Source organism: Nansenia antarctica (assembly GCF_963989245.1).
Source record: "Nansenia antarctica genome assembly, chromosome: 1".
In the NCBI taxonomy this organism is placed as follows: domain Eukaryota; kingdom Metazoa; phylum Chordata; class Actinopteri; order Argentiniformes; family Microstomatidae; genus Nansenia; species Nansenia antarctica.
The window spans coordinates 33,583,264-33,596,522 of NC_137674.1; the positions used below are offsets into that span (position 1 = coordinate 33,583,264).

Below are 13,259 nucleotides of genomic sequence, written 5' to 3' on the forward strand. Positions count from 1 at the left end.
CAGACATTTCAGACTTGTTGTCTAGAGCAGTGAACAATGACTGTTCCATACAAAGAGGCATTGCTCTATCTCATAACCACAACTAATGTGTTTTAGTTGAATTTAGAGAATATAAATTAAGAACAATGAATTACACACCAATCTAGAAGATCGCTGAGTATTCCAAAACTGGGTGTTACAATGGAGCTGCATCGTAAACTACTCCCCATGGAAACACCCGGTTTTAGAACACTCAGCGATCTTCTAGCGTTGTGTATGCGACGCACCAAAAGCGTGAGAGTTGTCAACCCTGTTGTAAATGGACTGCACTCATTCCCCCATTCACACACACATTTGCCCAAGGACACCACAACACGTAGCCAGCCGGGGATCGAACCGCCGAACTTGCGATCGTTAGACCCCGGCTCTAACCTCCTGAGCCACAGCCGCCCCGCCCTGTTGTCGGGGGGGGGGGGGGGGGGGAGAGAGAGACAGAGAGAGAGAGAGACAAAGAGAGAAAGAGACAGAGAGAGAGAGAGAGAGACAGAGAGACAAAGAGACAGAGAGAGACAGAGAGAGAGACAGAGAGAGAGAGACAAAGACAGAGAGAGAGAGACAGAGAGAGAGAGAGAGAGAGACAGAGAGAGAGACAGAGACAGAGACAGAGAGAGACAGAGAGAGACAGAGAGAGAGACAGAAAGAGAGACAGAAAGAGAGAGAGACAGAGAGAGAGAAAGAGAGACAGACACAGAGAGAGAGAGACAGAGAGAGAGAGGTGAGGACTCACGTGTTGTGTGAGGAGGCTGATGTGGCTGGAGGTGGTGTACTGGCGGGCGGCCTGCTTCTCTGCCAGCTTGTGCAGAGCCGAGACGATGGCCTGCTGGTTGGCCCGGGCCTGGGCAGACAGAGAGTCCAGGTCCTTGAAGACCACACCCGTGGGATCGGACCTGAACCGGCTGGAGTTGGTCCTCCTGATCGCTGCGGCGGAAAGAACAAGACGTGAGGGAGGGAGGGAGGGAAGGAGGGAGGGAGGGAGGGAAGGAAGCAGGGAGGGAGGCAGGCAGGGAGGGAGGATGTTATGAAACAAGCTAGGCCCAATCCCAATTCACCCCTTGGCCGTACAGACTGGCAGGGTATGAGCACGGGTTGCTAGGCTTGACGGAGCATCGCTATGCTGTCATGAACTGCCCTGATAATGAAGCATTGTTCTTTTTTTATTTGATGACTTGTTTGATCGATCGATAGCGTGAAACTTAAGTTGTGAACGAATCACAACCGTCCGTGCTTTAACTATGACACTACTGATGACGTATCAGGGCCTTGAAGGGTTGTCCCATTTCATAGGGGGGAACATTTTCAACCACTAGCCCTTGTGGCTCTGTTCCAAGGGGCAAGCCGAAAAGCGAGTGGCACATCAAAACGAGGGGTAGGGGTAAACATTTGAAATGGGATTGGGACCCTTGTAATACCTGACGATGTTGCATTTTGGGAATTGCTTTAAACCAAATCATACTAGACATGTATGCCTGGCAGCATGTTGTTTGTTAGTTAGTTAGTTTGTTTGTCTTGTGAATAAAACTGAAAAACTGAAAATAAAATATATAAAAAAAAGAAAACAAATGGTATTGGGCCCAAGAGTCACGACTGTCACGGTACCTTGGCCTGCGGAAGTGGGCCTGGAGAGCTTCTGGCTGTAGATGTGCAAGGCCCCGGGCACGGAGGACGAGGCCGCCGTGGAGGAAGAGGAGGAGGTGGTGGAGGTGAAGGACTGGACCCTCCGCAGGACCTGGGGGGGGGCCGTAGAAGCTGACACAGCGGCCGGGCCCCCGGCGTGGGCAGGAGCCCCCCAGATGACCCGAGGGGGCTGGGGAGCCACGGAGGCCGAGGAGAAGGCGGACGGTTTCGGAGGAGGAGGAGGCTCTGGTTGGGGGCGGGGGTGGAGGTGGAGGTGGGACTGGGCGTAGGGCGGGGGGGGCTGAGAGGGAGGCGGTGGCGGGGGGGGGCAGTATAGGGGCAGGGACTGCTGGGGTCGGGGTGGGGGCAGGAAGCGCTGCAGGTGGATGTTGGCACAGTCTAAGGCGGTGGGGAAGGTGGAGGAGTGCTGGGAGGACTGGAGCTTCGGTTGTCGGGCTTGGTTGCTGGTTCTGGCGACAGACTGGTGTTGATCCAAAGCGCCGGCGGGCGGAGGCCGGTCCACGGCGGTTCTGAGGCGGTGTTGTTGGGCTGTGCTGCTGGTTCTGACCGCCTCCAGGGAGGAGTCAGAGGTGCTGGAGCCATCTGTGGCCAGAGGAGGCAGAGCTGTTCAGGGCAGAAAATAATAAGCCAGACGGGCAGCTATCACAAGTCAGCCCATTCCATGGCTCTGACACACATTTATTTCCCGCTCCCCCCACCACCCCCGCTCCCCCCCCACCACCCTCCCAAATGAGGACTAATCAAGAAGCTGACCCTTTCTTGACCTCGTATGACTTAAGTCTTTTTTTTTCTCACTGTAGAAACTTTGAGGAAATAAGTTGCCAAATCCCTGTGTGTGTATTAATGGATTAGTTAACAAAGGATTACGTGAAGCGTTAATTTTTACATCCGCCTGAATATAATTATTTGAAATATGTGGATTCTGTGGAAAAAGAAGGGGAAAAAAAGTGACTATAGTCCTCGAGGATCTACTGTACATAGTAAAAAAATATTAATTCTAATCTATTCTAAACTATTTCTACTCACATTCATGGATTTCTTCAGGTTTTTTTGCTGGCTCTCCTGAAGCGTTGCCGTGGTTACTCCCGCTGGACTTAACGCTCCTGCATTTGGTTCCCAGAAAGACGCTGGCCGACTTGTTTTTGTGTGTGTAGAATGTCAGGACCTCCTCTAGGTCACTTTCACTGTTTCAACAGAAAAGAACAGAGCGGAGAGAGAGAGAGAGAGAGAGAGAGAGAGAGAGAGAGAGAGAGAGAGAGAGAGAGAGAGAGAGAGAGAGAGAGAGAGAGAGAGAGAGAGAGTGAGGGTGGAGGGGGAGGGGAGGGGTTGGGGGAACAAATCAAATACATTTTAAAATTCTTGCTCATGTGCCATGTCATCAAGATTAAGAAGAACACTGTTAAGTAGCAACTGTAATTGAAACAGTCAGGAGCATTTGTTAGCGTTTCGTTGACGATAGATTTGGGAGCCAACTTACTAACCTTGCCTCGACGATGAACTCCTGAAACACACTGGAGTTGATGCAGTGCTCCTCCTCTTTGATCCTCTCCAGTTTCTTCACCATATGCTCCGTCTCCTGTGAGGAGGTGGGAAATCTGTCAGAGGCGGGAGTAGTGCGCTGGCCCGGCCTGTCTGACCGCTCACAGAGAGAATTAGTCAGAGTTGGAAATCCTCGCCGTTCGTTGTTGTTTTTTTCATCATCGAGACGAACCTTTCTAACCTTTTCCTCTAGACGGGAACGTGTGAATCGCTATTGAAAACACACAATGAGAGAATGAGATTCCTGGCTGACATTGCTCTAAAACGTGAGTCCTCCTTCGACACCAGTGCAGAGGCAAAAGGAGGCCCACATGTAATTTAGCTGACGCTTTTATCCAAAACGACTTACATTGCAGTGAGTGAATACATCTTTCAGTATATACGGTCCCGGCGGGAATCGAACCCACAACCACAAGTGTTTGTTAGGGCTGTGCTCTACCGATTGAGCCACAGAGGACTACAGGTACAGCACAGACCACAGTACCACAGACCACAGGTACAGCAGGTACAGTGTGTGAGAGGAGGGCACCTTGTTGTAGCAGTGGATGAACTCTCCCAGCTGGTGTGACAGGATGCGTCTGCGGTCCTGGGGGGGCAGCTGGCGGCTGGGCAGTACCATCCTCATGTCCTGCTGCAGGTTAATGGCCGCACGCTTCAAGAAGCGGATCACCAGCTCCTGTAGAGAAGAAGAAGAAGAAGAAGAAGAAGAAGAAGAACAAGAAGAAGAAGAAGAAGAAGAAAAAGAAGAAGAAAAAGGAACAGATTAAAAACAACTAAAACATAATTGATCAATACAATAAAAGAATGCAGCATCCTTCAATCCAGCTGCATAGATAATTGATCAACACAACAGAATCAGCAAAGTCTACAACAAAAGATGCCAAACTTTGTATCTATTCTCGATTAACGTGTACCAAACATCCGTTAACAAGCCTGTCGGCCTTCAGATAAACAAGCCGGGGGAGAAGAGGCCCGACAAGTCATCAAACTAAGATCACCATTACGCCACGCGACTTACTCATAACGTAAAAAAAGACCTTCCGAGAAGACGTCTGTGAACCCAGATGGACACATGTTCACGTTTATTTCCTCCAAAGGCTTAGGAGACGATGATGTTTGTGAGTCCAGCGCTCCGACGAGACTTTCCGATCGAAAACAAACGTTGACGCACAGACACGTATGTATCACACACTCTCACCCTTTCCCTCTTTTACGTGGCCACAGGCACATTAACACGCTGACGCCATGGCATCGGTGAGTAACAACGAATCAAAGGGAAACTCCAATGCAGATAAACATTAAAACAAAGGCCTTAGCTTTGATTTTTTCCAGCCGTTCATTCTGGGAAGAGAAGGCAGGGGCTTGGGGTGTTGGGCGTTGGGGGGGGGTTAGGGTTATTTGTTGTTATTTGTTGTAATTTGTTGTTTTGTGTGTTTGTGGTTTCTTGTTTTGTTACATGTGTTGTGATGGTTTCTTATTTGTTATATGTTCTGTGTGGACCCCCAGGAAGAGTAGCTGACTGTTTTCCACTTCTGGTTAGATGCTAAACTGAGTTGAATCGAATCGAATCTACTCTAATCTAATCTAATCGAATCTAATCAGCTAATGGGGATCCTAATATAAAATCTAAATCAAATCACATTTACATTTACATTGTTGGGCATTTAGCAGATGCCTTATTCCAAAGCGACTTACAATCGATACATTTGACTAAACAAGTAAATCGTCAATCCACGAGTCGTAGCAGGAAGAGTAATCTAGCTCAGGCCAGGGGCCCTTGGCAGTCGTCGTGATAGAAGAAGAAAGAAAAATCACAGTCATTGAAACAGCGATAGTACCATTTGGTCGTGGTCCCTCTCGGGCCAGGCGGTGCTGGTGTTGGCTCGGCTCTCTGCCAGCAGTCTCATCTGGACCCGCTGCAGGTAGGAGGAGAAGGCCATCCGGGCCTGGACCTTACTGGGGAGGGAGAGAGGGAGGGAGGTGGGGAGAGAGGGAGCGGGGGAGAGAGAGGGAGGGAGGGAGGGGGGAGAGGGAGGGAGGGGGGTAGGGTAGGGAGGGGGGGGGGAGAAGGAGAGACAAGGTTAAAGAGGACCTGAGAGACATAGGAGTGAGAATTAAGTAGGAACAGAGAATACTCTGGGGGAGAGAGGAGGACAAGTAACAGAAAGATAAGATTGAAAAGGTAAAGCCTGGTTAAAACAGACACACAGGACGGTGAGAACTGTAGTGGAGAAAGAGTATACAGTACATGCAACACACACACACACACACACACACACACACACACACACGGCACAGTACACTGGTTATCTCCCATCTGTGTCATCCCCTCTGACAGCAGAATGATGAATAATCCTCGTCAGGTTTCCAGCCAATTTGCTTGGAACGGAGAGCAAAGGGTTCCTCCGCCTTTAAAGGCATCTCCCATACATGTGTTACAACAGAGGAACACAAGCATCTCCCATACATGTGTTACAACAGAGGGGAACACAAGCAGCGACCCAACTCAAACATTCTGTTTGTTATCTTAGGCATCGTGTGAAAAAGACAAAACAAATACAGGTATGTATCAATTTCAGGCCAGTGCCGGAGAGAGAGAGAGCCCAGTTCGACTTGTCCCGCGCCAGCAACACCAAAGTGAGTGATGAATTGTTTTCATGGCCCGGGTGAACCTGAATAGGGTACTGCCAGTATACTGTAGCGGAAAAATGTTTTGGAAAAAGCTGTCAAACACAAACAATGATATACTGTACTATAATTGCTCAGGTCCCCTTCACAGTTCCTGGCAAGCGCGGAGGAATTTCTACAAACTTAGACTTGTTATTGTAATTCCCCCCCACCCCACCCTACCCCATCCCCCACCCCTCAAATTACAATTTCAGACACACTTTTAAAAAATGAATAGGAGACTGGAGCCCTTTGTTGCACTTTTTTAGACAGAAGTATGTAATATTCATTTATGTCATTGTAAAAAAAAAAAAAAAAAAAAAGTCTAAATATTTTTGCGAGCTTATTGCGTACTGAAGGAGGAGGGGTTGGTGCGGGGCAGCCTTTCAAGTCCGTCCAGGGCCCAGCGAAAACTAAAACAAAACAAAGACAGTCTGACTCCTTTACAATTAAACGCCCAATCACAGCCTGTGTCTCAACACACACACAACTCAAGGTTGACACACGGGATTTGCTGGCTGGCTCCGCACCCCCGTCCGCTTCCTCCTCAGTGTTTCTCTCTCTCACATTGTGAGTGTGTTAGGTAGACACGGAGGAGTCGTGCTCAGAGACACTGATCAAAACATGCCGGGTTATGAAAAAAAGGGGGGGGCCCAAAGCTTTTCTCTCTCTCTGAGTTAGTTTTTTGGCTCTGGTTGTTTCTACGGGCCTCGTATTTCTCCTATGCTGCTGTTGAGTGTCGCGAGAGAGTAAGTAAAAGGGGGATGGAGAGAGGGAGGGAGGGAACGACCGAGAGGGTCAAGGTTAGGGTTAGGGAGCGGGCAACCAAGAGGGTTAGGGTTATGTTAGGGTTAGTAGGGTTAGGGTTAGGGAGCGAGCGAGCGACCGAGAGAAGGGGGGAGGGAGGGAGGGGGGTGAGGAGAGAGGGCTGCCGACAGGAGCAGTGGCCTGGGAGGGGGTGTAGAGGCCTGGGGGGGGGGCAGACTGACCTCAGTTCCCAGCCCTGCTGGAGGATGTGCAGTAGGTTGACTTTGGGCTTGGCGCCGCGGGTCGGTTCTGCCTCGGCGTGGAGCCGACCCAGTGGGGTGGTCACCGCCGGAGGAGGAGCCCTGTGTGAGAACGGACCCAGAGCTCTCTTCTTTTCCTTCTCCTTCTTCTTCTTCTCCTCATCCTCCTCTTCCTCTCTCTCCTCTACCTCCTCAGCGTCCTCTTCCTCGCTGGTCTCAGCAGGGGAGGTCTTTTGTCCCCTCGCTGAAACAACAAGGGGTCGAAATGTTCGATTTTACTGGAAACCAAATGTTTTATTACGAGGTCGAATACCAACACTTTCACAAAACAGGCTTCATACTGTAAGTCTGATCGACTCTGTCATATTTGGCCATTGTTCATCCTGACACTGGGGATTTATTCACTGAAAGCAAAAGAATGAAACCGATTTCATTCTTTTGCTTTCAGTCAGTTTTTTTCCCCTCACCCCTGCAGTGCAGTGCTATGCTGTTCTAGGCTGTAATGTGCTGTGCCGTGCCGTGCCGTGCTGTGCTGTGCTATACTGTGCTGTGCTGTGCTGTGCTGTGCTATACTGTGCTGTGCTATGCTGGTTTGAGAACAATGCTGTGCTATGCTATACTATGCTGTGCTATGCTATGCTGGTTTGAGAGCAATGCTGTGCTATGCTATGCAGTGCTGTGCTGTGCTAGGCTGTAATGTGCTGTGCTGTGCTGTGCTGTGCTGTGCTGGTTTGAGAACAATGCTGTGCTATGCTATACTATGCTGTGCTATGCTATGCTGTGGTAGGCTGTAATGTGCCGTGCTGTGCTGTGATGTGCTGTGCTATGCTATGCTATGCTATGCTATGCTATGCTAGGCCCTCCCTCCCTCCCCCAGGCCTCCCCCCACCCAGGCCTACCTGCCCTCTTCCCCCCCACGCCCCTCCCCCCCAGCTACTCCCTCCCTCCCCCAGCCTACCTGCCCTCTTCCCCGTCCTCTTGGCCAGCCGCCGCCTCCTCTTGCGCGCCTCCAGGGACAGCAGCTTCCTCTCGTACTGGATCACATGACAGGCGTGGACCACATCCACCTGCAGCTGCACATTACCATTCAGGTTCCTGAGGGGGGGGGGGGGGGTGACAACACATCACACATCCAATGAGACCTGGAGGGGTGTTAGATCCGGTAAAAGTACCAGGGAGGAACATGGGTTGCTGGCAGCTGTTTTTGGAACCAAAAGTTACTGCATACAGTATGTACTGCCAAGGCAGATAAGAACAGATAATGTTATATCAAGAGAAAGAAAAAGAAATACATCCTCCTCTCTTTCTTTTTTATGACATTTTATTGCCGTTATGGAAGAAATGTGAATATCAAGCATATCAAAAAAGTATCACCCACCGTGATTTTGAGGTAACGGCCTCTTTTCCCAATCTGGAGACACCAAAGAACATACGTATGTAAACGAAAAAAGAGCCATACCACTGGGGCAGCTCTCCAGATAATATTGTGCAACAGTGAAACGGGAGTGAATAAAATAAACCCCCAAGCCTCGTAAACAAAAGATTCTCTGTCTCCCACACAAACACACAAATAGATAAAGGACGTTCAGTTGTGTAACCCAACGCCTGATTGCTCAGTTCATTCTGGATAGAACATTTTCCCTCCTCTTCTCTGCCCCATTAAGATTAACTTCCCCCACCCCCCGCCCTCCCGCCCCCACCCCCTCACTCCACCACCCCCCTTTTCAGGACCAGACTAGCGAAGCCACAACGCCACATGGTCACACACTGTACTCTCTGGAAAAACTTTCCTCTACTGCAATATCGCAGTAGCATACATATCTAATTAGCTGTTCTCCTCACCTAGTAATTTGACGACAAAACAAAACCAACCATTTATCACAGAGTTGATGGAGAGGCTATTCCCCCGACCACCACCGTGGAAAGAAATTGCTTACCTTCCATGGAAAAGTCTGTTGGCCAACATGGAGTTTAGCGATGTCTTATACTCCAGATACCCACTGTGAAGAGAGAGACAGAAGATAATGACTAAATCACAACCATCATCACCGCAGGGTGCATTGGACTCAGGCAAATCTCTGTCTAATTTGCGGGAAAGATGTGTTAAAATAGGACTACTGTGTGATACCCTAGAAGCAGCCGCTGTCAAATGGCCCCATAATTTCCAAGACCGCTCAGTAACATACAGTAAAAAAAAGCCGCAAGATCCCCAGTGGTAACAGGCCTATAAAGCTAATCAAGCAGCAAATCCCTCATATAGGAATATGGACTGTAAGCACAAAAATGGATTTCCCCTTAAACGGGGGCTTTAATGCTATTTAAACTTTAAGTCGTTATGGGAATACGGCCATGCTCGGAAAAATATATACATATCTCACAAGAGAGGGAGCTGCAAAGTCTTTAAATACTTTCTGACATGTACTGTATTGTGACCAACTGACTGTACTGTAACCAACCAACTGTACTCTAACCAACCAAGGTTCTAATGTACTGTAACCAACCAACTGTACTGTAACCAACCAACTGTGCTGTAACCAACCAACTGACATGTACTGTAACCAACCAACTGTGCTGTAACCAACAAACTGTACTGTAACCAACATGTACCAACATGTACTCTAACCAACCAATTGACATGTACTCTAACCAACCAACTGACATGTACTGTAACCAACCAACTGTGCTGTAACCAACCAACTGTGCTGTAACCAACCAACTGACTGTACTGTAACCAACCAACTGTGCTGTAACCAACCAACTGACATGTACTGTAACCAACCAACTGTGCTGTAACCAACCAACTGACATGTACTGTAACCAACCAACTGTGCTGTAACCAACCAACTGTACCATAACCAACCAACTGTACTGTAACCAACCAATTGTACTATAACCAACCAACTGTACTGTAACCAACCAACTGTACTGTAACCAACCAACTGTACTGTAACCAACCAACTGTACTGTAACCAACCAACCAACTGTACTGTAACCAACCAACCAACTGTACTGTAACCAACCAACTGTACTATAACCAACCAACTGTACTGTAACCAACCAACTGTACTGTAACCAACCAACTGTACTATAACCAACCAACTGTACTGTAACCAACCAATTGTACTATAACCAACCAACTGTACTGTAACCAACCAACCAACTGTACTGTAACCAACCAACTGTACTGTAACCAACCAACTGTACTATAACCAACCAACTGTACTGTAACCAACATGTACTCTAACCAACCAACTGACATGTACTCTAACCAACCAACTGACATGTACTGTAACCAACCAACTGTACTGTAACCAACCAACTGTACTGTAACCAACCAACTGTACTGTAACCAACCAACTGTACTGTAACCAACCAACTGTACTATAACCAACCAACTGTACTGTAACCAACCAACTGTAACCAACCAACTGTGCTGTAACCAACCAACTGACATGTACTGTAACCAACCAACTGTACTGTAACCAACAAACTGTGCTGGAACCAATCAACTGTACTATAACCAACCAACTGTACTGTAACCAACCAACTGTACCGGTACTGTAACCAACCAACTGTACTGTAACCAACCAACTGTACTGTAACCAACCAACTGTACTGTAACCAACCAACTGTACTGTAACCAACCAACTGTGCTGTAACCAACCAACTGTACTATAACCAACCAACTGTACTGTAACCAACCAACTATACTGTAACCAACCAACTGTACTGTAACCAACCAACTGTACTATAACCAACCAACTGTACTGTAACCAACCAACTGTAACCAACCAACTGTACTGTAACTAACCAACTGTAACCAACCAACTGTACTGTAACCAACCAACTGTGCTGGAACCAACCAACTGTACTATAACCAACAAACTGTACTGTAACCAACCAATTGTACTATAACCAACCAACTGTACTGTAACCAACCAACTGTACTGTAACCAACCAACTGTACTGTAACCAACCAACTGTACTGTAACCAACCAACTGTACTGTAACCAACCAACTGTACTGTAACCAACAAACTGTGCTGGAACCAACCAACTGTACTGTAACCAACCAATTGTACTGTAACCAACCAACTGACATGTATACAACTGACATGTACTGTAACTGTTTGGCTAATCCATGGGAGGGTTCATTTGGGGGTTGTTTTATTTGTTGATTATGATTGGTTAAAAGTATGCATGAGGGGAGTGATTGGTTAGATAGAAATGGGGGCGGGCTTAATGAGTGTGGTCTGAGAGACAGGAGAGACAGGAGATCAGTGTGAAGAGAGATGGGAGTTGGTAAGTTGAGTTCTGTATGATTGTGTAGCTTGTTAAATCTTTTCTGTTAGTTTGTTCACTGTTAATTATTTACATGTACTGATATCAATGTGTTGTGTTTAGTTTTACAATCTGTTTAATAGACGAAGAAGGAAACCAAACCGAATTGTGTCAGTCTCATCATTTCACCCGTACTGCCGGAGCAAGCAGAGGATTCGCCATCAGCTAACTAGAGGGAGAGCTGAACAATTGTAAAACACCCGCTGACGACCGCAGGAGGACGGACCGTCAGTTAGCTAAGGAATACAAGCCCGGTTGGACGCAACAGAAGCTCCGGGAGGACAAGGATCCATTCACCGGAGATAAGAGCAAGCTAAAGCCTGGTCAGGTTAGTGACGGAGCCGCGGCGCCCGCAACTGTAGCTAACTAGCCACTTGCTAGCCAGCGTAGCATTAGCAAACTAAGCTAGCGTTAGCCCTGTTGTTGCAATAGCGCAGCAGGCACGCGGTAGAGCTTATAGCACTCAAAGCTACAGCTAACTAGGCCGGCAACGGAGCCGTGGCACCCGCGACCGTAGCTAACTAGCCACTTGCTAGCCAGCGTAGCATTAGCAAACTAAGCTAGCGTTAGCCCTGTTGTCGCAATAGCGCACAGGCACGCGGTAGAGCTTATAGCACTCAAAGCTACAGCTAGCTAGGCAGGCAAGGAGTGAAACAATCCACGGCTAGCTTCAACTGGTTAACCCAACTGCAAGAATCCACAGCCAGCTAGGCTAACCTACAAGACCCACCAAGAAAGGAATTGCGAGCTAATAGCAGCTACCCAGAGAGCTACCCACACCCAGCACTCTTCTCTGTGACTCTATTGACTGTTTGCATTCAAATAGGTTTGTGTGTACCTGGGTATTAAGTCGTCGGGGGGAGGAAAATCCTCTCCCACTTTATTATTTTATTTTTAGCAGTATCCCTGGGATGACCCCACGGTGAACCTGGTTCCGCTGCCGAAGACTAGTTAAGGAAGTGCAGGGACCAGCGCAAATCAGCTCAGGGAGTCAGAGAGGGCTGAAGATATAAGATAGAAAGACGAAACAGGTACACACAAGTTATTTCTGAGTCACAGGCAGAATGGAGGCACTAAAGACCGAAAGGGAAAAGTTGGCAGTCACTTTTGAGAGAGGATATCGCCACATCATCAGGTCAGTGGCATTGATGGGCGAAGATGACATGAAACGCGAGTGGATAGCGCTCCTGTCAAATGCGAAAGACCTAAACTCTGCAGACGACAATTATGAGGAAGGTTTGAAGGCCAAAGCAAGTCAGGAACCTGAGACAGGTAACAGTCAGCTTCTTCAAGACATCACCAATGCCGCTGAGGAGAGAGCTCAGAAGGTTGAACAGGTCGGTCACGTCTTAAAGGCCAACATGTGGACAAGGTTCGCGGGAGTCGAACTTTCATCCACAATTAGACGAGCAGAAAGGAGTCACGAAGGCGCGAAGAGGATCAGTCTAGAGGAGGCAACCCACGACGTTTGTAAAGAACGAAGCACACTCACAGATAACCTCATCATCAAAGCGCGAAGTCTGCTATCAAGCTGGGGGGAGTGGATCCCTGTAGTTGAGGCGTGCAACACGAGAAAGTCGCTAGAGGAGCTGGAGGACAAAAGGGATGAACTTTGGGAAACGTTTGTGACTGAATTTGGAAGAGTTGAGAAGGAGAATACTGACAAAATGGCCGACAAGGCCGCCGCAGCAAAGCAAATGGCCACCGACGCTCTCGCCGAAGATGAGAGGAAAAGGGCCGACGTTCTCGCCGAAGATGAGAGGAAAAGGGCCGACGCTCTCGCCGAAGATGAGAGGAAAAGGGCCGACGTTCTCGCCGAAGAAGAGGCCAAAGATCGAGCGACGAATAGAGAAAGGGCCGACGCTCTCGCCGAAGATGAGAGGAAAAGGGCCGACGTTCTCGCCGAAGAAGAGGCCAAAGATCGAGCGACGAATAGAGAAAGGGCCGACGTTCTCGCCGAAGAAGAGGCCAAAGATCGAGCGGCAAATAGAGAAAATAAAGAAGCCATTGCCAAGCTGGAAAGGAAAGCCGC

The 13,259-nt window shown here is 48.4% G+C and overlaps 1 protein-coding gene across 1 annotated transcript in view; it reads right to left on the reverse strand.

The window, feature by feature from the left end:
- Window positions 1–13,259, reverse strand: part of ttll5 (tubulin tyrosine ligase-like family, member 5) — a gene marked incomplete at both ends in the record, with an annotated part of 93,488 nt that overhangs the window by 38,818 nt on the left and 41,411 nt on the right. Inside the window, 11 exons of the mRNA XM_080550420.1 lie at window positions 767–957; window positions 1,636–2,256; window positions 2,701–2,858; window positions 3,156–3,250; window positions 3,743–3,889; window positions 5,052–5,169; window positions 6,870–6,989; window positions 7,076–7,131; window positions 7,850–7,982; window positions 8,266–8,298; window positions 8,825–8,887. Coding sequence (XP_080406546.1) covers window positions 767–957; window positions 1,636–2,256; window positions 2,701–2,858; window positions 3,156–3,250; window positions 3,743–3,889; window positions 5,052–5,169; window positions 6,870–6,989; window positions 7,076–7,131; window positions 7,850–7,982; window positions 8,266–8,298; window positions 8,825–8,887 — 1,735 coding nt within the window. The remainder of the gene's footprint in view (window positions 1–766; window positions 958–1,635; window positions 2,257–2,700; window positions 2,859–3,155; window positions 3,251–3,742; window positions 3,890–5,051; window positions 5,170–6,869; window positions 6,990–7,075; window positions 7,132–7,849; window positions 7,983–8,265; window positions 8,299–8,824; window positions 8,888–13,259) is intronic.